Raw genomic sequence first — 27663 nt, 5'->3', positions numbered from 1 at the left:
TGAGTGAAGGAACATCTTCAAGGCTGCACCAAAAGTCCAGTACAGTCACCTTGCTTCACCACTACCTGCTTTTTCAAAGACCTGCATGTATAAAAACATTTCTGAGTGGCCCACTTGTTATCTAGGCTCAGGTATAGTAGCAGGTTACTCCTAATTCGTCCTCATCCTCAGGGACCCCCAAGAAAAGCACTTCTTTTCACATTTAAAAGCAAAAGTGACCTCCAGCTTTCTTTACCTGCATAGAAGCGAAGCAGTGATCCCAGCTCTGTATTCATGCCCTCTTCCTGCACCCTCCATGGGTCCTTAAATCCCAGTTTGAAGAGGAAGTCGTTCTGGATCTGCAGAGGCCTCTCATCTCGTGCCAGACGCCGGGCTGCCTCGCCATGAAGCTGCACGTAGAGCGCCGGCGAGGTGTCGTGACCCTCAGCCTCCTGGGTCTCCTGGTTCTCCTGGGCCTCCTGGTTCTCCGGAGCCTCGGGCTGCAAACAAAGGTGCTGGGAGTGACCCGGAGAGCCCGGATTAGAGCCAGGTGTGACAGGTGCCGGGCTCAGAGGCTCCAGCCTGTTCCCGTTCATGTCTGTTCCGTCTGTTATAACAGACGACTCTTGGGTCACCTGGTGGCCACCTGGGCCATCACCAGGTACAGGGCCATCAAGCTCCAGCTCGTCTGAGGAGCTTCCATAAGCATCCGGGCCCTCAAACGGTGGGCTGAGTACAGACGCATCGGTGCCCAGGATCATATCGTCGCTTAAAGAGTCTCTATGCTCGGTCAGCCGTGACCCCAAGCTCTGCACCGACCCCTCGCTGTTCCCGTTCGGCGTCAAGGGGCTGGCTGAGATGGACACCTCAGGAGAGTAAAGGCTGAAGTCGTCAGAACGTCCACTTCCTTCATCCTTCTCGAACAAGAAAAGTCTGAGTCTGTCATTTTGTCTATCATTTTGTCTGTCACTTTCCGGCCTCAGGTGCTCAAACCGAGCCGGGGCCAAGTCAGGGCCTTCCGCGAGAGGCCGCCCACTTCCTATAACGCGAACCACACACCCTACCTTGCCACCGGTGGTTTGACCAAGGCGCTGGGCGATCTCGCCCGCCGTGGTCTCCAAAGTGCACAGAACAGGCCGAGGGCTTGAGCGGTCCCACGACCTGTCGTGAACGTGTATGGCACCTCTGTGGAGGTCAGCTCGGACCCACTGCCGGTCAGAGGCCTGGAGCTGGACCACTGCGGCCTGCCGGTGCCTCAGCAGGGCCTTCCTGTCCAGGCTGCGCGTGTGCAAGGAGGAGGAGGATGAAGATGAGGAGGAAGACGAGGAGGAGGATGATGAGGGCACAGCAGCTGAGCTCAGCTTGGCAGAAGCAGAAGCGGCGGACAGATTTCTCTTGAGTCGCCGCCTTTTGAGCAGAAGGGAACTTGAACTGGAGCCGGTACTGGTACTAGTACTGGTACTTGTACCAGTACTTGGAGTCACTCGGCCATTCTTGGCAGCTTTTATGGTGGTTCTGTTGGGCTCTGATAATGGAGAGCGCTGGCCACCCTTCAGGGCATCCATGCGGGAGATCTCGGGTTTGGGTTCCACACCACTGGCACTGGTACTGATACTGGTACTTCCACTGTTACTGGCGCTGGCACTTGCAATGCCGCCGCCACCACCACCACTGACACCGCCACCACCCCCACCGTCGTCCACCCCAGAAGCTCCAGACGGGCCTCCAGGCTTCTTCAGCTTGCTGATCTCAGTACTGCTGGGTTTCCACGAACCTCCCGTGTTAGAGCCGCTCTCCGCCGGCCTGAATGCTGCCCGCGCACTTTCCATCTCCGCCAGCCGTGCAGAAAAACAGCGGCGGCGGCGGCAGCAGCGGCCACAACAACGCCACAAGTAGACGCGCCGCCTCCCGCTCAGCTACAGGACGCGCACCGCTGCTGTCCGGAGGAGCAGTCCGCCGTCTGAGCGGCGCCAGGCAGGTCGCTGCACATCCAGGTCCCGCCGCGTCCCGGCTCCCTCCCCGCCGCGGTAAACGGCCTCGGCTACTTCTGCTGTTGTCAAATCATGGAGACTTAACGGGGCAGCGGCGCGATCAACCGGAGGGGCGGAGCCGCTCCACAGAGTACACTCTCCATCCAGGGAGAGAGCGGGGCGCGTCCCAATCCGCGCACACTCGCGCCTAGCGCACTACGCTAACCGGAAACACACTACTTAGGGCGCTACTATGTTTTTTTTAAGACACTTAAACCAAACTTTAACTGTTTTAACCTGATAGATTATTTAAAAACATTTATTATCTAATAAAGCTATTTTTTTCTATTCATATCACAAAAAACATAAAAATAATAAATAATATTGTAATAAACAATAATATAAATATATGATTATAGTCATGTGCATTAGTAATTTAGGCTAAAATAAATGCAAATAAAATAAGACTTATTTTATAAGATTTATTATTAAAGTAGTGAATATAGTAGTAATAGTGAAATAAATTAAACATAGCCTACTATTATTAGAATAACGATTCTATTAAGTAAATGCTTTACAATACATTTACAATGTTTTTTATGTATTGAAAGACAAAAAAGAGACATAATATTGTTACAAAGTATATAAATAAATTATTTCAGAAATGTACATTAGTATTCTCAAATAAATACATATCAAAATAAGACTTATTTGTAAGATGTATTGTTTACTTTTGTAAATAAAAAAAAAACATAAAAAAATTGGGTAATAGTAATTTGGGTAGATTACTACCTGTAAATATTGGGTGTTTTATGTATTGGAAGACAATATAAAGATATATAAAAATAAATAATATTGTTAAATAAGAATATTGTTATGATTTCAGAAACATAAAAAACATTAAGAAACTCAAAAATAAAGCCTAAGATGTGCTTTATTGTTATTATGTCATCAAAATAATTATATTAGTATGAGTATATTAAGTATATTAGTATGACTGACAAATAATTGACTACATTCAAATATTTTCTAGCTCTACATCTTTTTAAAAACCTTTTAAAGGATATTAGACATTGTCATAATGTGATAAACAAAAAGTAATGTATGTATATGTTATGCATATATTGTGTATATAACATATGTAGGCTATACATGTCTCTAAATATTTAAATACGTATTTGATTTGCTCTGCATTATTATTTTTATAATATATAATTTGTGTTTAAAAATGATTAACACAATTAATATGCACAACTGGCTTGTATGTAAAAAAAAAAAAAGTCAAGGGAAAAAAAGAAAAATGTATCCTTAATGTTTATCAATAATATTAAATAGTTTATTAAAATACTTAAATAAAAATATTTAACCTTTTCTTTTTAAACAGTATCTAGCTAATTCAAACATTCAATTACATAAAACGATGATAAAAGCCCCAAAAACTCGATTAATTGCCATAAAACTGTGTATGTTTGTGTTTAAGCCGCTGCTAGAGCACTAAACACTAGTTACACACTATATATGGATCCTCACTAGTGCACGGAGACGCGGATTAGACGCGTCCACGCAAACATCCGACGCTCTGACGCAAACACGTAGCTTTGCATATTCATGAGGGAACTCCGTAACGGCGCGAGCTGCACACTTTTCATTTTGCTGATGGGAAATGTAGTTTTCTTTAGAGCAAGCGCGCTAACACTTCTTAGGAAGCGTGCGCTTATTTAAACTACATTTCCCATGATGCACTGCGCAGGGACAGCGACAGCGCGAGACCGTCCATTTCATTAGGCGGGATGTGCGTAGCTGTCTGGTGTTGATAGTTTTTGGGGTTTAAATCGTTTTTTTTAAAACGATTTAACGCTTTTTATAGCGATATAAAGCAGTGTGAGTGATAAATACAGCATAAAATAGTTTTCGTCTATATTTTTTAAATCGATAATCATGTAAAAATTATGGTTACGAGGGTTGAATTTTTGTATATTTTAGTTTATTTAATTTAAAAATAATATAAAGTTGTTTTATTAGTATTATACAGTGTGTTTTATCTGTTTAAATATCTGTAAAGGAGGATATTTGGAGTGTAGCGGCTAAAAATAGATTCGCCATCTTGTAGAGTAAAGTTTAGACCTCACTAAGAGGTAAAGAGCGCCATCTAGAGCTCAACAGAGAACACTACTGTTTCTACTGAAATCAAGGGTTTGTACAGGTGAAGAGTTTGTAAGGTAAGTTCTAGGCATGATGGGTCAGTGTAACGTTTAGCAGTTTATTTTCTGACTGTGTCAAGCTAAATTCGAAAATAGAAAAATTGGTATAAAACTATAAGCAAAAAATATATAATATATATATTTTCCATTCTGTAGAGTAAAAAAGAAATGGGTTTTCATCCAATTTTTCAATTATATAGTTTTTTTTTTATTTCAGCCTTTGGAAAACAAAGTTTCAAGAAAAAAATCTTCTCTCGATTTTCATCTTGTAACAAATACATGTCTTTAATTCTTGCAAAAGGCAAAATTAAAAGCTCAGAAAATAAAGAAAAGATTAATTTTATATTTTTTCTTGAAAATCCAATTGTGAAGAGCATTTATCATTTAGAGCATTTATTTGGCTCTATTTTAGAAATGGCTAAAATAACAAGATCCAATATTTGGTGGAATAACCCTGGTTTTTAATCACAGTTTTCATGCATCTTGGCATCATGTTCTCCTCCACCAGTCTTACACACTGCTTTTTGATAACTTTATGCCTTTACTCCTGGTGCAAAAATTCAAGCAGTTCATTTAATAGTTTGATGGCTTGTGATCATCCATCTTCCTCTTGATTATATTCCAGAGGTTTTCAATTTGGTAAAATAAAAAAAAAAAAACATCATCATTAAGTGGTCTCTTATTTGTGTATGTTTGGAAAGCCATGTCATCTGCTGGTGTTGATCCACTGTGTTTTATTATCAAGTCTAAAGTCAGTGCAGTTTTGTTTTCCCACAAAATCTTACAGCACTTCATGCTTCCCTTTGCTACTGACAACTTTTATGGAGATGCGGATTTCATTTTCCAGCAGGACTTGGCACACTGCCCACACTGCAAAAAGTATTAATTGGTCTTATATAATATTCTTAATTGCTGAGTCACTGATTTTTGGATTTTCATTGGCTGTAAGCCATAAACATCAGCAATAAAATAAATAAAAACTTAAAATAGGTCACTATGTGTTTAATACATCTATATAATATATGAGTTTCACATTTTGAACTAAATGATTGAAATTAAGTAACTTTTCAATGATATTCTATTTTTTTAATGCACTAGTAGATTATCATACTCCAGCACGGTACTGTAATAGCAATGTGTAAATTGAGCATTACGTGTTACCTCAGGGAATGGTTGGCTTGGGAATGCCTACATCTGTATAAGTTGTGAGGTGTTACCTTGTGAGGGAAGCAGTGGAGTAAATAAGGCTACTCAGGCTGAGGTTTTGGTCATGGCGTTTAATGAAGATAAAGCAATCATTTGAACACTGGAAGCTGAATCATCTCCCAGCCAAAAAATAAAAGGGTGCGCACACACACTCACACACTCGTCACACACACATACTTATCACACACAGAACACACTCACTCACTCCTCCTCCAGACGTGTGTATGAAAAAGAGAAACACTTCTTTATTGCTGAATAATTCACACATCTGGCCCAGCCTGTCCAAACCGAGGACAGGACCAATAGTTTGTAGATGTTTCAATTTTAAAAGGTTTGTTTTAAAAAGGGTGTTTTAATGTGATAAATGAATGTGGTAAAGTCTAAATCTGGATCTGTGCCGTCTGTGCATACATAAAAAAAAAAACATGGAGAAAAATAAAATACTGTTATAGAATTATATGAAGTTCAATACTTTCTGTTGAGTCTGTCTTTTGACCTGAATCCTTACCAACTACTATAGTTCTATATATCCTTAATATTACAATGTATTATCTATTTAAATACTTTAATGGCTTTTGAAATACAAGATTAACCTGTTGTAGAAGGTATACAATATATAGTAGGGTCAGTTTCCAAAACAGTTTCCAAAAGGGATTAAGTCTAGTCCAAGAATATCATTAAAAAAGTTACTTTATTTCAGTAATTCAATTTAAAATATGAAACTCATATATTATATAGATGTATTAAACACAGTGATCTATTTTAAGCATTTATTTGTTTTATTGTTGATGGTTATGGATTACAGCCAATGAAAACCCAAAAATCAGTGTCTCAGAAAATTAGAGTATTATATTATAAGACCAGTTGGTATTTTTGGGTATTGTGGGCAGTGTGCCAAATCCTGCTGGAAAATGAAATCCACATGTTTATAAAAAGTTTTTTTCCACGAAAATCTTACAGCACTTCATGCTTCCCTCTGCTACTGACAACTTTTATGAAGATGAGGATTTTATTTTCCAGCAGGACTTGGCACACTGCCCACAGTACAGCTAAAAGTACCAATTGTTCTAATATAATATTCTAATTTTGTGAGACACAGATTTTTAGGGTTTTTTTTAATTGGCTGTAAGCCATAATCATCAACAGTAAAAGAAATAAACGCTTAAAATAGATCACTCTGTGTTTAATACATCTATATAATATATGAAATTCACATTTTGAACTAGATTACTGAAATAAAGTAACTTTTTAATGATATTCTTTTTTTTTTTAATACACTAGTGTAGAACTAAACTACTTAATCCCTGTCTGGGGAACCAACCTATAGTATCTAAAACAGGTCCACCACTGTGACTAATCAAAGAGCTCTCCTTGGTACTATATATGGATATATGGACTATATATTTTACTTAGTGTGGAAAATGTAGTGTACATAAAAACAATGCACTTTTATTGTAGGCTCCCCTAAACAGGCATGTGTATTTCCAATTTGCAAAAGTGCTTTAAAAAGGAAAAATAAAGAAATACAGTTTAATGATCCTAAATTTGTGTCCTAAATCATTGGAAACCATTCAGCTGCCCTGTTTTCCCAGCCAGTGAACAGACCTATTCTGAAGTCATGCATTGTTCTGTAATACTTGGCATTATGTACAGTTTGTACAGTAATTAATACTAAAAAGTGATCCAGACTATGAAGGAACACATAAGGAATCATGTAGTAACTTAAAAGTGTTTAAAACAAACTAAAATACTCTGTAAGGAAGCATTTAGGTGCTCTTATCTGACTGTTTCTGAGGAAACACCTACTCTTTCTTTCCTGAAGCAGTCCTGATGAGTGCCAGTTTCATCATTATACTATTTTTGATGATCTTTTTGGCGACTGTTCTTGCTTCTCAAAATCCGGATTAGAACATTACTCAAATATTCACTATTCACTGTATACCTGTAACTCTACCTCTTCACTACTTTACTTCACTGTAATTAACTCTTGATGAGTTCAGCACAGCTGTTAACTGAAAGCCTGAATTCCAGGTGACTTTACCTCATAAAGCTGACTGAGAAAATCTAAATCCAAGATGGGCAAAACTGTCTAATCTAAGCAATAATCTTAAATATGAAACAAATTCTGGTTCCATGTGTTTTTTTCTTTATAGTTTGGCTGACTTTAGTGTTAATCTACAGTACAGAACATTTTTGGTACTATATACATGTGTAATATTGAATATTACACAAGTACACTTACTTAATATATAACATTTAGAAATAAAATCAATTTTAGGAATTTTAATTTTAACTTTTTTTTTACTACTTGTTTAGTGTTAATTTTAAAATACCATTAATTTCCATTGTAGACAAATCCAGCTAAAACGCCCCAATTTAGACACGATGCCTAGTACAGAAGAACATCACGACTTCAGACAGACGACTGTGTGCGATCAGCAGCTGGTTTTGATCTCTTTGATCTGGATTTATTACATTTTCTTGGAAAATACAGTTAAAAATAAATATAATAAAGTCCAGTGGTGTTGGTGTGCATGTTTCTGATCAGTGGGGATGATCACGGCAGATCTGTATATGAAATATTCACTAAACCCGTTACCACTTAACCTATATACCCATCTATAACCACGCTCATGTACAGCACCCCACACAGTTTTTCTGTTTTTTATTTTTATTTTTTATTTCATTTTATTGTTTTATTTTATAGAAAATAGGTGAAATCCCTGCTTAAACTCTGTGAACGATGCATGCTAATATCTACTTTTAGGAGGGGGGTTTGGGGGTTGGTAGTGGTGGTGTTGGGGGGTGTTGGGGGTTGATAGGGGGGGAGGGGTGCAGGTGATTTTGGAGCACATAGAGGGCGCCAAAACCTTTTCACAGCAACATCAGGTTGAGAAGAGAAGCAGAACACTGAGAAAAAAAAGAGAGAAACTCCACAGATTATATTGTCCCAGAGTTCAGGTTCAGCCATTTCTGACCATTTTGAAGAAAAATTTCGTCGCCATCCAATGGGAAAAAAAAAAAAAAAAAAAAAACAAGTATCTCCATTTTTGTCGATTTTTAGTTTTCTACAAAATTTGAATCGACAAACTGTCTCTTACACTGTGCCAAAATTTCACGATGAACGGACCAATAGAAATACTTCAAAATGACCTGAAATAAACTCTTTTTACATTGACTTCCATTGAAACTTTAGAAGGTTTTTTCTCTCTCCTGTAAAGTTGCTGTTTTGGAGATACTTCTTTTTTTTTCAATTATAGGACAGCGATGTTTAAATTTAAAATAATAAAAAATAAATAAAATAAAAATAGGAGTACATTAGGTCGGGGCTGTTTGGAAATGTGCCATTTTTAAATTTCACATTCTTGTTCATGCTGTGTGTGTATTTGTGCGTGTTGAGAAACACTAGCATACACGTGAGCGGATGGGCTATATAACCCACCATGAATGCCCTGGAGGAAAAAAATACAAATATTAAAGGAGAAATCTGGTGTGAAATGGACTTGGGTTATAGTGAAACATAATAATGAGTACAAACTTTTGGCTAATAGCCCACCTCTGTTCACTCCCAGCATTCCCAAATACAGCGCTTTTAGCTGATGCTCCCAACTGGCTTACAATGCTAGTGATGGGGGCATATAAAAGGGGCACCCATGCAAATATATTTCAATTTTAACACCATTAACAAGCTCAAAGTAGCTCCACTCTTCATTGGTAAAATTCTGAGAGCCCCAACATCATCAATCGGACTTATTGTGACTTAATTTCTAGATTAATTTCTTGATTTTCTAAAGGTGAAAAAAACTATCTGTGCACTTTTAAAGCTCTCAGTGCCTTGTTTTAAATGTCAGGACCGTCAGAATTCTTCCAATGTAGTGTGGAGCTAGTTAGAGCTTGTTAATGATGTAAAAATAGTCATTTCTTTGCATGACTTACGCTACATTATGCCCCTATCTCTAGCATTGTAAGCCTGCTGGGAGCATCGGCTAAAAGCTCTGTATTTCTAAATACTGAGGGAGAACGGCTGTGGAATATTTGATAAAAAGTTTCTACTTGTTCTCCTGTTTCACTAAAACCCAAATACATTTCACGCCGGAGTTCTCCTTTAACTTGAGTCAAAAAGCTGCACATCCTGTTGGACAGCAGAGAACTGGAAAATCATAATAAAAACACATTATACTAATTATAAAAAAACATATAAAGCATCTTAACCTTCAAAATGACTACAGATTACAGGACAGTAAAAAAGAAAAGGTAAAAAGAAAAGAAAAACAGTAATGGTCACCCACAGCACACAATTACCAATATTGCTCAGAACAACCATTAAATTAAAATAAAAAAGAATAATAATAATAATAATAATAATTCAAAAGAAAAATAGAGGTGGTGGGAGGGGGTTGTGGGTCACGCATATCAGTGCAGCTATATAACTCTAGAAACTCTTAATCGTAGGAGTACAAACATCAAAGACTGTGCGATCCAAAGACCAGAGTGTTCCTGTTCGTCCACACGCAAATAAAACATGAGTATAAAAAATGAACAGTAATAAATAATCAGAAATGTTTAAATCCCTGGGTTTCAAGTCCATCTCTGGACTCGAGCGAGATTCCCCGCAGCCTGCCAGGCTGAAGGTGACCTTCACAAAATGTAATAATAAATAAATAAAATGGAGAGAAAAAAGGAAAATATATAAATAAATCAAATAAATAAATGAACACAGAAAATATCACAGATCAATATTTAAAAAAAAGACCAAGCAATAAACAATAAAAGAGCAGGGATGCACCCAAATCCTAAATTAAAGAAAATGAACCATTTGGCAAAAAGCCACATTTATTAATTAACCACTGAATAAATACAAATGCCTGAATTTCTTTTGGTGTAAATTATTATTATTATTATTATTATTATTATTATTATTATTATTATTATTATTATTATTATTATTATTATTATTGTCTTTTCATTTATTTGTCTGAACCCTAAAACTGTATTTGAAAGATGATTAGCTATATTATTAATAATAAAAGAGCTTTTTTGTCTAGCTAAATAATTTTGGTTGTTGATTATGATGTGCATACTACTACTACTACTACTACTACTACTACTACTACTACTAATAATAATAATAATAATAATTTGTCTTGCTTTTAAAGAAAACTTAATTAATATTATTTATAATATACTTTTTAACTTATTTGCCAAAAATGCGTTTTTTTAAATGTATCTCTGTAAGACCAATTTCGGTTGCCGAATATGTAGACAAAATAATTATGATAATATTAAAAATAATGAAGTGTTGTTTTTGCCATTTTCACCTAAATAATTTGATTTCAATGAAAACATAATTTATATCATTCATAATTTGCTTTTTTTACTTATTTGTCCATTGTTTTTTTTTATGACTGTATGACTAATTTTGGTTGCTTAATATAATATTCGGTGCATAATGATAATAATAATGATAATAATGATAATAATAATAATAAGAACAATAATAATTTTTACTTATTTGTCCAATGTGTGCTTTTTAGACTGTATTTCTGTGTTTGGTGCATAATAATGATAATAATAATAATAAAGTGATTTTTTTAATATAATTTACAGCTGAATAATTTCGGTTGCCAAATATTTGGTGCATCCCTACAAACAAGACATTAAAAAAAAGACGTACAAACATTTAAAAAATGGCAAACGAACCCAGAAGACAATCAACAACCCCCCCTCCCCAACCCCCCCCCCCCTCCAGATCAGCCAGTCCAGCGGGAAAGCCCTTCCTCGTGTTTCAGTAAAGGTTTCCTTTCAGTGTTTTTAGAACAATAGAATAATTGCACAGTTAAAATATCCTATTTAATAACTCATATAAACACAATATTTACATTTCGGAGAGTTTGGGGTTGGGGGGGGGGGTTTACAGGGTTTGGGGGTGCAAGCTGAAGGTCTGTACTGGTTTTGGCCCCCGGTGGGGGATCTGGGGGGGTGGGAAGGGGGTTGTTTCACAGTTTGCTGCAGAGCTTCAGTTCTGCACAGTCTGTACAGTTTTCTGTTCTGTGATTTCGGGCGATGGAGACGTTTAAGGAGCCACAGGCGCCACCAGAGGGCGCCGCAGGAGCGAAGTTCAGGTGAAGGATCAAACAGCAGCTCCATCCATCTGAGAGAAGAGCGCCACCTCCTGGTCTCCTCTGCTAGTAAACTCTGCATGGATGAAGCCTTCAAAAGGGGCGTGTCTAATCCTGTGTTCCAATGATGATGAAGAAGAAAAAGAAAAAAAAAAAAAATCAAAGGGCAAAGGGACTGATGGAGATACGTGGATTCCATTGGTCCTTTCTGGACCTCCTCCTCCGTTAATTTTAACAGAAATGATGGTGGGATTTGGAGCTCCACCCCCCCCCTTAATAAGAAAGCCCAGGGTTGTACCCAGTTGGTGCTTTGCTACTGTAATAAATAAGAGTCCCAGGCTGGCACAGGATGGGCACAGGGGGGGCTGGCGCTGGCAGAGGGTGGAGTGTGGGGGTGGTGGGTGTTGGTGTCGGAGGGTCGAGGGGGGGTCCGAAAAAAAAGGCATGTTTAAACCCGCCCCCTCGAGGACTTGGCTGTGTGTGTAGATTCGGGCACCATTGACTGACCAGCACTTGTGGTTGGTAGGTGGAGATGCTGCTGGAGCACTCCGGACAGTGGAGGTCTACGGTCTGTGAAACCTGCACACGCACACACACACACACACACACACACAGTAATTAATCACATTTATTACTCTGAAGGTAGAAGTATAGATAGTAGAGTTTAATAAAATACTTCTGTTGAAGAATCAACTCAAGCTTTTTACTCTTTAAGTAAAAGTGTTTTAAAAAACTACTTAAAGTATAAAAGTAAAAGTAATGTAAGGAGAACAAATAAAGCCATTAAGAACAAAAACACAGAGTCCTATAGTGCACTACCCCCTTCTCTAGAAGTAGAAAGTTCTGATAATTGTGGGAAAATATAAAAATAATTACTCCAGGAAAGTATAGATAACCAACATTCCTACTTAAATAAGGTAATAAAAGATACACCCATTAAATTAATGAATAGATAATTTTTTTTTAAACATATTTGAAAAATGTTGTAAGGCTTTAAACTGTGCCCTGAATAAAATAAATAAAATAATGTAATAAAAAAACAATAACTGAAATGTAGTTGCCAAATATTTGGTTGTAATAATGATGATAATATATTAGATAAAAAGGTGTTTTAATGGAATATAATTTATGCAACAGTTCAAAAGAGCAAGAAAATGATTTTGTTTTTCATCCCAAAGTGAATATTTAACTAAATTGTAGGACAAAGGGTACTTCAATAATAACAGCAGTAAGTAATAGCAGACTTGTTTAGGTTGTTAAACTGTCTATAGAAATGTGACGCACTGATGATCTGTGTGAATGAGAAGCTGCTGCTCATCATTATTATCTCCTTCTTTTCATATTAAATCCTGCGTCACTCTGTGCTGAGATTATGGGGCTAATATGAGCACGTGTCTGCAGAGTGACCATCTCCAGCTCATCACGCGACTCATCACCTGATCATCCTCACCTGGTTAAATGGCGGCTGGACTCGTGCACCTCCATCTCATTACTCTTATAGTCATTCAGCTCCTTCCGTATGGCAGCCTGCAGGACACACACACACACACACACACACACAGTCACGTTAGAGCTCCTGCAGCACTTAGCTTCACCCAGAGTATCTCAATTATGCAACATCCACTCACCTGCAATATTGCAATATCACCCACACACACACACAGTGTTGCATAACATGCATCAAGTCCCATAAAGTGCACAGACTGACCCAAATGTGCATCAGAAGAACCAGGAACACACACATACACACATCACACAATAGAGTAAATGGAGTTAAAGTAACAAACTCATAAAAACAAGCTTGAGTTAAAGAACAAGTCTTACATCAATCCATTGAGTTTAGAATCACATTAACTGAGTTAATCAGAATGAGAGGTGAGGAGGATTAATCACAGAACTCTGTTCTTTACTTTAACTTTATTAAAGTCTCTATAGTGACACTAACTGAACAACTAGAGCATCAACAGTGATGAATACTCTCCCTTTCTCTCTTTCTCCCTCTCTCCATTCCTCTCTTTCTCTGTCTCTCTCTCTCTCTCTATCTATCCCTTACTGTCAGTTTCTCTGTATCTCCCTTTCACCACTCTCCCTCTGTCTTTCTCCATCTCGCTCTCTGTTTCTCTCTCACCTTTTTTCTGTTTCTCTCCATCTCTGTTTCTCTTCATCTCTCTCTCTCTGTTCCTCTCACCCTTTTTTCTGTTTCTCTCAATCTCTTGTTTCTGTTTCACTCCATCTCTCTGTTTCTCTCCATCTCTTTTTTCAGTTTCTCTCCATCTCTTTTTTCAGTTTCTCTCCATCTCTTTTTTCAGTTTCTCTCCATCTTTTTTGTTCCTCTCCATCTCTCTCTGTTTCTCTCCATCTCTCTCTGTTTCTCTCCATCTCTCTCTCTCTGTTCCTCTCCCCCTTTTTTCTGTTTCTCTCAATCTCGTTTCTGTTTCTCTCCATCTTTTTTGTTTCTCTCATCTCGTTTTTCCCCTCTTTTTTCTGTTTCTCTTAATCTCTCTCTCTGTTTCTCTCTTTCTGTTTCTCTTGCTCTCTTTGTTTTTCTCCCTCTTTTTTCTCTTCCTCTTTTTTCTCTGTTTCTCTACCTTTATTTTTTTGTTTCTCTCTATATCTCTCCGTTTCTCTCACTCTCTTTTACTGTTTCTCTCCCTCACTTTTTCTTAGTTTCTCTCCCCCTCTTTTTTCTTTCTCTTATCTCCGTTTCTCTCCCTCTCTTTTTTCAGTTTCTCTCCCTCTTTCCTGTTTCTCTCACTCTTTTTTCCTTGTTTCTTTCTCTCTCTCTGTGTTCTATTCTGAATTCTGCTCCAGTACACAGCTCTGCTGAAGCGCCAGCAGCAGCTCTGTGCTGTTTACACATTTTCTGATAGAAATAAAAGAAAAGGAGGAAAAAAATGTAAAAGAATAAAAACAGAGAGAGAGAAAAACAGGTGGAGAGAAGAGAGAGGCGAGTGGAGAGACACTGAGCCGCGTGTTTGAAGTAGATAAGCTCAGAAATGAAGACCGGCCGCCGAGACTTACTGTCTCTTCCTATTGTAAACAAAATGCCAGTCGGCTCCGGGTAACATCACAGGTGAAGGGTGTCCTTCCACACACACACACACACACCTAAATACACAGCCTCTCTCAATACCACATCACCTCATATTACACCATTTGCAGCAATAATGTGCTAAAATGTCGAACTTTAGCTCAGACATGTCTGGGTCTGAATTTTGATTCTTTATTTGTGCACTGGAGCTACAGAGCTAAAGCAGCTAATGAGCTACAGAGGCAGTAATTTTCCAATAGACGCACTTATGAGTTGATTAAGTTTGAAATTATGGAGTTCAGTTTGGATTTATAGAGCTGATTTTGGAAAGACAGAATTTTCTAATGAGTCTTCTATCACAGAATTGATGTTTAACATCAGTTTGGAATCACCGAAACAAGTTTTGGACTGGTTTCCTCCCACAGTCCGAAAACATGGAGATCTGGTGAACTGGACACTCTAAATTGTCCTGGTGTGTAAGTATGCATGTATGTGTGTGAATGTGTGTGTGACTGTATGCTCAAATGGGTCAATATCACAGTGCCCAATGAGGTCCTCGCGGTCGACGGTTGTTTCCGGTTGAGAGTATGCGGTCTAGAAAGGCGCTATAACTTTATTGATTGGTAAAATCAGAAAAATCACTGGGTGGTTTGGAGTAGGATTTAGTTCAACATACAGTATTTTTTGCACTATGAAGCGCACCGTGTTATAAGGCACACTATCAATACATGTCTATTTATACATAGGGTTCACTGGGTGCATTAAGCGACACTAGTAAGGAACAGGGGTGTCGCCATGTTTTCCCGCAAGACCTGTAACGCTAAGCTAAATAAATCAAACAAGTGCTGGATGTAAATTGTGCTGGATGAGTAAAGCTCTTCTCTTTATTAACAGTAATCTTAGACTTCCAGATTTCCACTAAGTCATTAGCAGCTAACCGCTAGTGCTAGCAGTGGTTAGCAGCTAATGGTGCCAGACAGCGCTACACTGAGCAACCCTGAGTGTTTCGGTAAGCCAGGGTGATATAAGCTAGCGGTTTGTACCACGTAGCTTATTTTTGTACCATGTACCTCTGATCGGCAAAAGAGCTAGCTCTTAGCGTGGTTAGCGGCTAATGCTAATACTCCTGTATAACTCTGTACTTCAGCAGAGCGGCTTTACTGCTCCTTAATACCTGACTGATAGGGTTCATTCATACATAGGTAGCATCGGATTAAAAGGCACATTAATGATTTTTGGGAAAATGAGAAGATTTTAAGTGCACCTTATAGTGCGAAAAATACAGTAATTAAATCAAGAATGCTACAGAAAGTAGAAAGTAGAGTTCTGCACTATGTTTACTCGTTCCTCTCTTTTAGGGGACTCGGATCTGTATTTGTCTAAAGACAGAAGTGTATTTTAGGGTAACAGAACTGGACTTGCCTTGTCTGCGGCGGTCAGGCGGGTCCAGGGCTTGTCGGCCCGCCGGTCGTAGTCCTGTGCGTCAGCCACCTCCACATAATCACAGAAGTGGATCAGGATCTTGGCCTGCCGCAGCTCCTCCACCGTGGGCCTTTGGCTGAGCTGAAAACACACAATCAGAAGAGCGTTTTACCTCCACGCTGGAGTTCAGCGCCTTTCTCAAAGATACAATCAAAAATACTCAGCTATCCAGTACTATCACTGCAGTTACTGGCTTATATCTATGTGTCATATAAGACTACATTAACATGAATAAAGTTAAATTAGATGAATGATTTATTTGCTTCAGATATTCCTATTCTATTGGCAATACTTCTCTAAGGGGGCTGGAAGAGCTGTGGGTGTGCATTTATACATCTATGTCGGTTGCACAATAGTTGCAAATTAAAGTAGCTGAATTATGCAGTCAGTAGAAGAGACTGATCCTTTTGTTTTAGGATGCCCTGATTCTTGATAGGCTGGAGGGGTAGGTAAGGGGAAGTGTTTGGGCTACACAACTCTTCAAACTGAGATTTTTCAGAGAAACACTCAAAACATAGGGGTATGAGAATCACTGCCACAAGCCACCAAATAAACCCACATTTGTTTTCTTTTTTCTTGGTTAAAAATGGTAATAACCACTATATTACCATAGTTTTATGTGTAGTTTCAATGTTTTATGGCAAAATTCTTCATAACAAGCATAAACTAATCACGAGTAGTCCATCTAAGTAGGTTACTAGATATCTAACTTTCCCATTCCACCATAAATGGTGAAGCAGAAGGAAGACCCTAAAAAAATAAACAAATTAAAAGCTAATCAAAGCTAATTTCAGCTTCACATAACAGAGGATTTACGAAGTGGCAGTAATAATTAAAGTGTCCGTATTATTTTGTTTCTAAGCTGAAGGCAGAAGCACTTTTGAGTCGGAAACTGGATATAATATTGTGTTTAATGGTTCCAGTGTGCTGTAACGACCATCCCTGCTAAGCCTAATATATTCATTCTAAAAACTGGGGTGTCGGGTCCCTTTTTGCGTGAGTTCTTCTTCTGGCCACGTCATGCGTCTTTACGTACTTACGTCAAACGTACAGCCTCTAAAAGAGGATCTGGCTCCGTTTTACTGAACGCGAGCGGCTGGTGGAGCAATGGAGACTTCAGAAGAGGAAACTCAGAGCACAGTAGCTCCTCCATTCACTCATAGTAAAACCAAAGAAATGAAGGAGTAAAATTTCTGACTGAACTGCTCTCCCTCTGTCTCTCTGGAATCGGATTCATCCGCTCTGAAAGAAGACCGCATCACACCCGCCCAGTTTAAAATGATTCTTCCGCATGCCCTGTGCAGTTACCCACTCTCACCAGAGAGGGCCCTAAATCCAAAAACTTATGGACATTATGGACAGCTTTAATCAAAGCACCACCTACCCCCTTTCTGAAGACATATGATAAAGTCCTAAAATTAACTAGTTAAGCAGCAGCAGTTAGGTTGCTGAACTTTATATAGCACTCCACTGCTTTAACGCTATATATCTGTATCGGGTGCTTGAAGGATTGTCCCAATTCTTAAGGTGGAGGATTTCACACCTTTCTCTTATAACTCTGTTCCAATTGAAAGGGTTACACTTGAAATCAAGGGGTAGAGGTACAAAAGAAAAATATGATTTGGGTCTTTTAATAAAAGCAAAAGGTGCAAGTTAGCATATTGCTAACATAACACTGTTTAAATTATACTGATTCACATTACATTAATTTTCAGCAAAACCTTAACACTAGCATTAGCACTAGCACTGCTGGGAAAACATGCCCTTAATCCAAAAGCCTAAAGGCAGTCAGATGTACTGTAAGGCGAGCTCACGAGGAACAGCATGCAGCTAAAGCCTGTTTGTTCTTTTCAGTAAAAGAACAGAAGATAATAATCTTTCCGAAGCTCTTTGAAAAAGCCCTTTGTAACAAGGAGAGATAATGCGGACTCATCGTCTCCAGGCACTCAGATGAATCATTTCATATCAAAAGGCTATACGAGGCCCTTTGAGGTGAGCGACTTGAGAAAGTCGTAGCGCAATTGCTTAGCAACAGACGAAGCGCCAAAAGCCAGACTGGACTTTCTATCTGTCTGGACGGGAACTTTTAACTCAACCCTCAGGATGAACTGGAGTAGAATCTGAAACTATCTTTAAAGAAGAAGATCTGAGGAAAAACAACATTACATGTGGAATTTTCACTCTTTTCCAAAATGAATTCTATTGGTTGAGACATATTTGAAGTTTCTGAAGTTTACATCTTTACTATTGGATCTGGAGCTACGAGGCTAATGTAGCTAACAAGCAGTGAAAGTTTAAACTCCATTGCAATTTCTGGAGAAACTGCAAGTGTGATTGCAGTGCTAATTGGTTGCTATGTTGTTTTTAAGTGGTTGCTAGGTGGCTGCTGAGGTGTGGCTAGGTGGTTACTTTCCAGATTTCCACCAAGGCATTAGCAGCTAACCGCTGGTGCTAGAAGCAGTTAGCGGCTAATGCAGCCCAATAGCGCTACACTGAGGAAGCCCTGAGTGTTTTAGTAAGCCAGGGTGATATTAGCTAGCGGTTCATCCCACGTAGTTAGTTTTACCATGGTAAACACGCTACAGACTACAGTCCGATAAACTCACCTCTGAACAGTGAAAGAGCTTCTGCTTAGTGGCTAATGCTGATGCTGCTGCAGCAGTGCTAGCTGGGGTTAGCAGCAGGCTACAGGCCAATAATACTTACCTCTGATCTGCGAAAAAGCTACACTTAGCAGGGTTAGCAGCTAATGCTAATAGTGCAGAAACTACAAGTGTGATTGCAGTGCTAATTGGTTGCTATGTTGCTTTAAGTGGTGCTAAAGTGTTGCTAAGGTGTGGCTAGGTGGTTGCTAAGGTGTGGCGACTATGGATGCTAGGCTGCTCTGGGTGAGTGTGGTGCTCCTTACCTTGCGGGATAATCTCCGTTTGATTTCTCTCTTCTCCTCCAGCTCCTCCTGTTCATTTCGAGCTGCAGAAAATAATAAAAGAAAAAGTTTAGAGACCATTTCAGTTTCTCTGATTTTGCTATTTATAGGTATATGTTTGAGTTAAAAGGACATTGTTGTTTTATTCTATAAACTACAGATAACATTTCTCCCAAATTCCAAATAAAAATACTGTCATTTAGAGCATTTATTTGCAGAAAATGAGAAATGGCTGAAATAACTAAAAAGATGCAGAGATTTCAGACCTCAAATAATGCAAAGAAAACATATGAATTTCATATTCATAAAGTTTTAAGAGTTCAGAAATCAATATTTGGTGGAATAACCCTGGTTTTTAATCACAGTTTTCATATACAGCATCTTGGCATCATGTTCTCCTCCACCAGTCTTACACACTGCTTTTGGATAACTTTATGCCTTGTGATCATCCATCTTCCTCTTGATTATATTCCAGAGGTTTTCAATTTGGTAAAATCAAAGAATCTCATCATTTTTAAGTGTTCTCTTTTTTGTTTTCTCAGAGCTGTATAATCTCATAATATTACATCTTTATTCTCATAATATTACAACTTAAATCTCATTATATTCTTTTAATATTATTACAACTTTATTTCTCGTAATATTATGACTTTTTTCTCAAAGTTTTCTTAAAGAGTGGCCCTAAAACGCCTTTATAGAAGTGTACGAATTGTAAAACTGTACGATTATTCTAAGAGAGCATCGTCCTCTCGTTCCCTTCACTTTTCCCCTAATCGCTGATTTACGCCGCCCTGTTAGAACGGACAGTTCCCGTTAGCAGAAGTGAGCTGAATGTGGGCCGGATGAGCAGATCTGAGGCGGCTGTGACTGAAGGAAGAAGAGCAGACACGTCCCTGGAGCGTTCTGAGCGCTGGATCCCTCTGCACTGTGTTATCAGGAGAAAAAGCTCCACTTGCTCCAAGAAAGCTGCAGGCCCAAAAACACAGCAGGCTGTCTGCAGCACATCAGTAACAGATAGGGCCTTTTGGCTCTGAAAACGTACATACTATCAAAGAGAGGCGGCTATTCCACTGGGCTGAAGTTTCTCCTGCGTTTGAAGCTGTTTTATATTTATTTTTCTGAGCAAAGAATCTGGACCACTTATGTAATATAGAAGAACCTACAGTCCAACCGTCATTCCACTGCAGCTCAGAGACACTATTAACTAAACGTTCTCAAATATTCAAATATTACATCAAATCCTTATCAAATCTTTATTTAAAACATAAGGATAGCGGCATATTTAGCAAATGTGATTCTTTTCTCGTTCCATTAAAGTGTGTCCTATTTTTGAATGTTGTTTGTAAGCTAGTCCCAATAACTAATTTTATATGGATCATTTATTTTGTCCCAGAAATAACTGCAATATAAAATAGTGCATCTCAAAAAAATAAAATAAAATTGAAAATTACTATATTTTAAAATTTAAAAAGTTTAAAATGTTAAACTCATATATTATATAGATGTATTAAACACAGAGTGATCTATTTTACGCGTTTATTTCTTTTATTGCTGACGATTATGGTTTACAGCCAATGAAAACCCAAAAACCAGTGTCTCAGAAAATTATACTATTATCCTCTTGAGACCCCGTGCCTCATATGAGGACATCACATTTTTGCCTCTCTGCACCATTATACTTAATAATAATTTAGCAAAACTTTAACACTTTGGCCTCATATGGACACACTGCTGTATCATCTAGTGGTCACATGACAACATTCAACACTCAACTCAACTCAACAAGAGGGTGGGAATCCCATTCAAAGGTTTTTACAGCCAGTTCAGACAAAAACATGGGCCAGATACAAAACTCTTACCCAATTTTATGTTTAAAACTATTCTCCTGATGTTTATTTGCTCACTGTCGAAAGATAAAAGTTGGTTTTTTTGGCTTATTGAGTCGAAAATAGTTATTAAATTTTTGAATAATTGAATACATCCTTTTTTTGCTTGTTAGATCCTAAAGTCAGGGTCTCAGGAGGTTATATAAGACCAACTAATACTTTAGGCAGTGTGGGCAGTGCGCCAAATCCTGCTGGAAAATGAAATCCTCATCTCCATACACGTTTTTTAGCAGAGGGAAGCATGAAGTGCTGTAAGATTTAGTGGGAAAACAAAACTGCACTGAGTTTAGACTTGATAATAAAACACAGTGGATCAACACCAGCAGATGACACGTCTCTCCAAACCATCACTGATCATCAGTAAATTTTACATTTCATTTGTAAATCAAGGGAGCAGAGTCTGGAGGAAGAGTGGAGAGACACACAGTCCAAACTGCTCGAGGTCTAGTGTGAAGTTTCCACCAATCAGTGATGGTTTGGAGAGACAGGTCATCTGCTGGTGTTGGCTGACAACTTTTATGGAGATGCGGATTTCATTTTCCAGCAGGATTTTTTTTTTCCACTACAGCAGATTCAGTGTGTTCACTCACGTTTCAGGATGTTCCTCTGTTCCAGCTCCTCGGCGGTGGGTCTCTGGCTCAGCCGCCTGCACACAAACACAACACACACCCGCCACGTTTGTTCAGTATTGTACAGATTTTACACTGTTTACTGTGTTTCTCTGGGAAAAAGGAGAAAATAAAGGAAAACGGCGGCCAACAAACATTTCTTGGCAAACTAAGAGAACTTGAGTTAAACAAGCTAAAACAGACCGACAGCAGCAAGAGCTCTTACAATCTGTCACAAACCAGAGACAATCAACAGTGAAAAAACATTAATACTATTTTATCCTTATAGTGACGAGTCACAGTATTGGTGTTCCTAATGTACTGTTAAAAATCAGTAATTAATTCATCAGTAATTAGTAATAAGTCTTAACAGCTGCATGTTATGAAATGTTAGCAAAAATAAAAAAAAACATTTTAGCATTTTTTATGTAGCAATGTAGCGTGTTTTTTTTTTTTTTTCTTAATCACAGAACAAATAATGCATTAAAATAAATGAATGAATAAAATTTCTTTGAGCCCTTTAATCCAGAACTACAATTCCAGTTATTATATTGTGATATAGGTGAAAAAACATCTCTGCTTTGTCAAGTCCACTTGTGGACAAATTGAGAAACTGTTGCCCGTTTGTCTTTAAATTCATTTATTAATTCTATGGTCAATATAATTAAAATGTAGAAGTAGTTTTAAAGTTGAAGGGACTGTTAATGTATCCAGGTTATAATTCTGCATTATAACCTGCTAATATGGCATACTTCTAAAATAAAGATATTCATGCATTTGGATCTCAGCTAAAATAATTTGAATTGCATAAACACTTAAAATACTTTCTTAGCAAAAATTGATAAAAAAAAAATATATATATATATATATATTAATTAACTGTAGAGAACTTAATTAATTAATTTAATTGTCAATCATGATGTCTTTTATTTGCATTATGGCCCAGGTATGTACCAATTTAAACACATTCATAAACCTAAGTTTGTTTTAATTTCTATTTGTGTTTCCAGTGGGTTCAGGTCTGTACATACACTGTAAATAAGAGGGAATATTACAGGTGTTGGACAATGAAACGAAAACACCTGGTTTTAGAGCACATTCATTTATTGTGGTGACGGACAGCTCTACAGTTCTGGTGGAAACAGGAGAGTTGAGGTGCACATTGAATTCTGCGTGATTTGATCAGCCGTGGTTTTATGTTTTTGGATACAATCCGGGTTATCCCCCGAACATCCCTTTCAGACAGCTTCCTCTTACAGCGTCCACAGTTAATCCTGTTGGATGTGGTTGGTCCTTCTTGGTGGTGTGCTGACATTACCCTGGATACCGTGGCTCTTGATGCATCACAAAGACTTGCTGTCTTGGTCACAGATGCTCCAGCAAGACGTGCACCAACAATTTGTCCTCTTTTGAACTCTGGTATGTATGAACTCATAAATGTTGTGTGCATTGCAATATTTTGAGCAGAACTGTGCTCTTACCCTGCTAACTGAACCTTCACACTCTGCTCTTACTGGTGCAATGTGCAATTAATGATTAAAGATTGGGCACCAGGCTGCTCCAATTTAGCCATGAAACCTAAAATCCCACACTAAAATGACTACAGGTGTTTCAGTTTCATTGTCCAACCCCTGTATATCCTTATTCACTCTGTTTGTGATATTCTGATAGCAGTTTATTTTATTTTATTTATTGAGGTTACGCTCATATATTATGCAATTGCAAGTTGATAGTGTATTTTTGTGACAGTTTGGAAATACAATAAACCTGCATGGTTCCCCTTCTGATCCAAAATACATTCATTTCTATATGATTTTAGTTTTTTTTAAGATACAGCCTGAACATGAACCTGCTAAAAGAAACACTCTGTTCAAAAACAGCGATTTATAAAATTAATTACATAACAAAAGACTATTCGATGTCTGAAACCTGCAAACAGGGTGTTTCAGGTTTGGGACAGAAAGCCTGGGCCCACAGTGCAGGTACGCTCTGCCCCTCGGGCTCTCTCTGCAGCCGGACGCTGAGGCTGACGCCCGACCCTTATCTAACGCAGCAGCGTCTGATTGACAGTCTGAGCGACAGGCGGAGCCGTGCTGTGGAAGCAGCTTTCGCTACAGCTCCGGATAAACGTCCGTTTTTGTCCTTGAGGGACCTGGGGGTCTGCGATAGCGCTCACGTGCGCCCGCGTGTGCTGTAAAGCACGTTTGGTGCTCTGAAAGAAGCAGGATCTGAGCTATTTTTGTCCAAAATGCTGTGAATTCAGTTCTTAGCTTCAGTCAGGTTTATTCAAATTAGCTCTCTCTATAAACAGGCTTACCATTTTTATTTCCTCTCGCTTTTTTGTTTACTTCTGCATTTTGAGTGAAAAAAAGAGTTTTATTTGAGCGTTTAACAAATTAAAAAAGAAATAAGTTTAAAAATAACTAATTTCATACACTGACACGACTGAAATGCCAAAAGTCACGGGACGGCAGTATGTAAACTGATCCTGATTAAGCTGTTTAGGCTGTTACCCTAGGAACATGCTTGGGAATGGGCACACCTGTATAAAGTCGTGAGGTGCTATCTTGTAAGTGTGGCTGTATGAATAAAAACTAAAATGTCACTTGTACAGCGCCTTGCAAAAGTATTCATACCCCTTGAACTTTTCAAACTTTTGCCACATTTCAGGCTTCAAACATAAAGATATGAAATTGTAATTTTGTGAAGAGTTCTGTTTAAAGCTATGCAGAGAGCATCACGAAGACCAAGGAACTCACCAGGCAGCTCCGAGATACTGTTGTGGAGAAGTTTAAAGCCGGATTTGGATACAAACATCTTAAGGAGCACTGTGCAAGCGATCGTATTGAAATGGAAGGACAATCAGACCACTGCAAATCTACAAAGACCCAGCTAATCAGAGATGCAGCCAAGAGGCCCATGATCACTCTGGATGAACTGCAGAGATCTGCAGCTGAGGTGGGAGAGCTGTTCGAGCTGTTTTGTAAGGAAGAATGGGCAAAAATTTCAGTCTCTCGATGTGCAAAACTGATAGAGACAAACCCCAAGTGACTTGCAGCTGTAATCGTGGCAAAAGGTGGCGCTACAAAGTGCAAATAATATTGCACGCCCCACCTTTTCCAATTTTTTTATTTCTAAAAAAAGTTAAAAACATTCAATAAAACTCGTTCCACTTTACGAGCGTGTTCCACTTGTTGATTCTTCACAAAAGAAATTACAATTTCATATCTTTATGTTTGGAGCCTGAAATGTGGCAAAAGGTTGAAAAGTTCAAGGGGGCCGAATACTTTTGCAAGGCACTGTACGTTCACATGAAAAATTTTATCCAGATGCTACTGGTCTCAACCAATACACTGCAAATAATGATACCTAAGAAAGTGAAATAAAAGATTTAATAACACTTCCAGACGTATTACACTGGCAGCGTGCTCATGGCAAGGCAACATTACCCATGGGAGATAAGATAAGATAATCCTTTATTAATCCCACAATGGGGATATTTACAAGGTTACAGCAGTGCAGAGGAAAGGACAGAGAAACAGGTCAGATAGACAGTTCTGATAGAGGGTGAAGATGGATGAAGGGACGATCCATTTCTAAAGTTGTTTAAAGCAGGTACTTAACGTTTCTCCATTCACAGTGTAACGTGTGAACAGGAAATACATCATAATAAAAGACTTTTTATATTACCACCCACAGTGGACAGTGCAGTGGGTGATAATGATGGTGATAATGAACGGCACAATCTAGCTAGAATTGTCCATGTGAAGAGACAAGCGACATTAACATTGCACTGTGATGCATGCTTTTTAATGTGAGATAAATATGTATTTATATATGTGTGTGTGTTGGTGTGTGTGTGTGTGTGTGTTGGTGTGTGTGCGAGAAACCCAGAGCCGCAGTGAGCTGGCGGACCACACACACACACACCAACACACTGCCAGCTGTCTGCCGTTCTGTCACTCGGCCTCGTTCAGCTCTGCTCTTTAAAAGCTGAGGAGAAATCTAGCACTGCCTCACTTTACTGATTAGCGTTCTACCGCATTTAACATTGTGCCGGATTGTTTCAATAATCGTCTGCAATGTCACAAGATTAATTTAATCCAGTGCTGCATTAATTTTTCACCAAGATCTTGCAGCAGCATTGATGATGGTAGAGTCTGACCAACCACTGCACAAAGCAGCTCTTCTCCATCCAGCACATCCCAAAGATTCTTAATGAGATTAAGATCTGGACTCTGTGGTGAACTCTCTCAATCCATGTGTGAAAATGATGATCTCATGCTCCCTGAACCCTGAACTCTTTCACAATTCCAGCACCATGAATCCTGACATTGTTATCTTATAATATGGCCGTGTTCATCAGGGAAGAAAAATCCATTGATGGAATAACCTGGTCTATATTCAGTATATTCAGGTAGTCAGCTGACCTCATTCTTTCAGCACATACTGTTGCTGAACCTAAACCTGCAGACCAACTGCAGCATCAACCCCAACCTATCCATCTATTCATCTATCAATTGATTGATCGATCCATCTATCTATCGATCCATCTATCTATCGATCCATCCATCCATCCATCCATCTATCTATTGATCCATCCATCTATCTATTGATCCATCTATCTATCGATCCATCCATCCATCCATCCATCTATCTATTGATCCATCTATCTATCTATTGATCCATCCATCTATCTATTGATCCATCCATCTATCTATTGATCCATCCATCTATCTATTGATCCATCTATCTATCGATCCATCCATCTATCTATTGATCCATCTATCTATCGATCCATCCATCTATCTATCGATCCATCCATGCATCCATCCATCTATCTATTGATCCATCTATCTATCTATTGATCCATCCATCTATCTATTGATCCATCCATCTATCTATTGATCCATCCATCTATCTATTGATCCATCCATCTATCTATTGATCCATCCATCAAGCCATCTATCCATCTATCGATCCATCTATCCATCTATCGATCCATCTATCCATCTATCGATCCATCGATCCATCGACCCATCTATCGATCCATCTATCGATCCATCTATCGATCCATCTATCGATCCATCTATCCACCTATCGATCCATCTATCCATCCATCTATCGATCCATCCATCTATCTATCCATCGATCCATCCATCGATCTATCCATCGATCCATCTATCGATCCATCTATCGATCCATCTATCTATCTATCCATCTATCTATCCATCTATCTATCTATCTATCTATCGATCCATCGATCCATCCATCTATAGATCTATCGATCATCTATCTATCGATCTATCCATCTATCGATCTATCCATCTATCGATCCATCTATCCATCTATCAATCCATCTATCGATCCATCTATCCATCCATCGATCCATCTATCCATCCATCGATCCATCCATCGATCCATCTATCGATCCAGCTATCCATTCATCGTTCCATCCATCGTTCCATCCATCGTTCCATCTATCCATCTATCGATCTATCTATCGATCCAGCTATCCATCCATCGTTCCATCCATCGATCCATCTATCGATCCATCTATCTATCTATCGATCCATCAATCCATTTATCGATCTATCTTTCGATCCATCTATCTATCTATCGATCCATCCATCCATCCATCCATGAAGCTGCTATCCACTGTGTGTGGTAATATCGTCATTTTAAAACTAGATAGATAGATAGAGATAGATAGAGATAGATAGAGATAGAGCTAGAGATAGAGATAGATAGATATAGAGATAGAGAGATAGAGAGATAGAGAGATAGAGAGATAGAGAGATGGATAGATGGATAGATGGATAGATGGATAGATGGATAGATGGATAGATGGATAGATGGATAGATGGATAGATAGATAGATAGATAGATAGATCCCTCTAAATGCACCTGTTGTAAACTCCCACATAAACAAAGATTCCCATTTACCTACAGTCATGTCGTAAAAATAAGTCCAGGTGTGAATTGATTATATATACACAGTAAAAAGCCTGGTTTGGACAGACCTTAAATTCAGTGTTTTTTCATTATTTTAAATGATCTACATTGTAGATTAATACTAAAGTCATCCAAACTTTGAAGAAAAGCAGAATATGTTTTAAATTTTAGATTCTTTTAGATTCAAAGTAGCACCTCTTGCTTATATAGAGATAGTTTTGCACATCTGTGCTGGATTTTCTCAGTCAGCTTTATGAGGTAGAGTCACCTGGAATTCAGGCTTTCAGTTAACAGCTGTGC

The 27663-nt window shown here is 38.5% G+C and overlaps 2 protein-coding genes and 1 long non-coding RNA gene across 4 annotated transcripts in view; 1 reads left to right on the top strand and 2 right to left on the bottom strand.

Moving 5' to 3' along the window:
* The window catches only part of phlpp1 (PH domain and leucine rich repeat protein phosphatase 1), a 124884-nt gene extending 122787 nt beyond the window's left edge, over positions 1–2097 (bottom strand). The window contains exon 1 of the mRNA XM_022678175.2: positions 236–2097. Coding sequence (XP_022533896.2) covers positions 236–1808 — 1573 coding nt within the window. The 5' untranslated portion in view covers positions 1809–2097. The remainder of the gene's footprint in view (positions 1–235) is intronic.
* The window catches only part of LOC125803805 (uncharacterized), a 172366-nt gene that overhangs the window by 110282 nt on the left and 34421 nt on the right, over positions 1–27663 (top strand). The gene's annotated exons all lie outside the window — the stretch shown is intronic.
* The window catches only part of LOC103044371 (phosphatase and actin regulator 1), a 139174-nt gene continuing 116918 nt past the window's right edge, over positions 5408–27663 (bottom strand). For both annotated transcript variants that reach the window (XM_049482062.1, XM_022678178.2), the window contains exons 8-12: positions 21391–21446; positions 18897–18958; positions 15929–16069; positions 12926–13002; positions 5408–12054 (exon numbers count right to left, since the gene is read on the bottom strand). In XM_049482062.1, the coding sequence (XP_049338019.1) occupies positions 12039–12054; positions 12926–13002; positions 15929–16069; positions 18897–18958; positions 21391–21446 (352 nt within the window). In that variant the 3' untranslated portion in view covers positions 5408–12038. The remainder of the gene's footprint in view (positions 12055–12925; positions 13003–15928; positions 16070–18896; positions 18959–21390; positions 21447–27663) is intronic.

The sequence above is a fragment of the Astyanax mexicanus genome, chromosome 8 (genome assembly GCF_023375975.1).
Source record: "Astyanax mexicanus isolate ESR-SI-001 chromosome 8, AstMex3_surface, whole genome shotgun sequence".
NCBI lineage: Eukaryota > Metazoa > Chordata > Actinopteri > Characiformes > Acestrorhamphidae > Astyanax > Astyanax mexicanus.
This window is presented reverse-complemented; position numbering and strand designations above follow the sequence as displayed.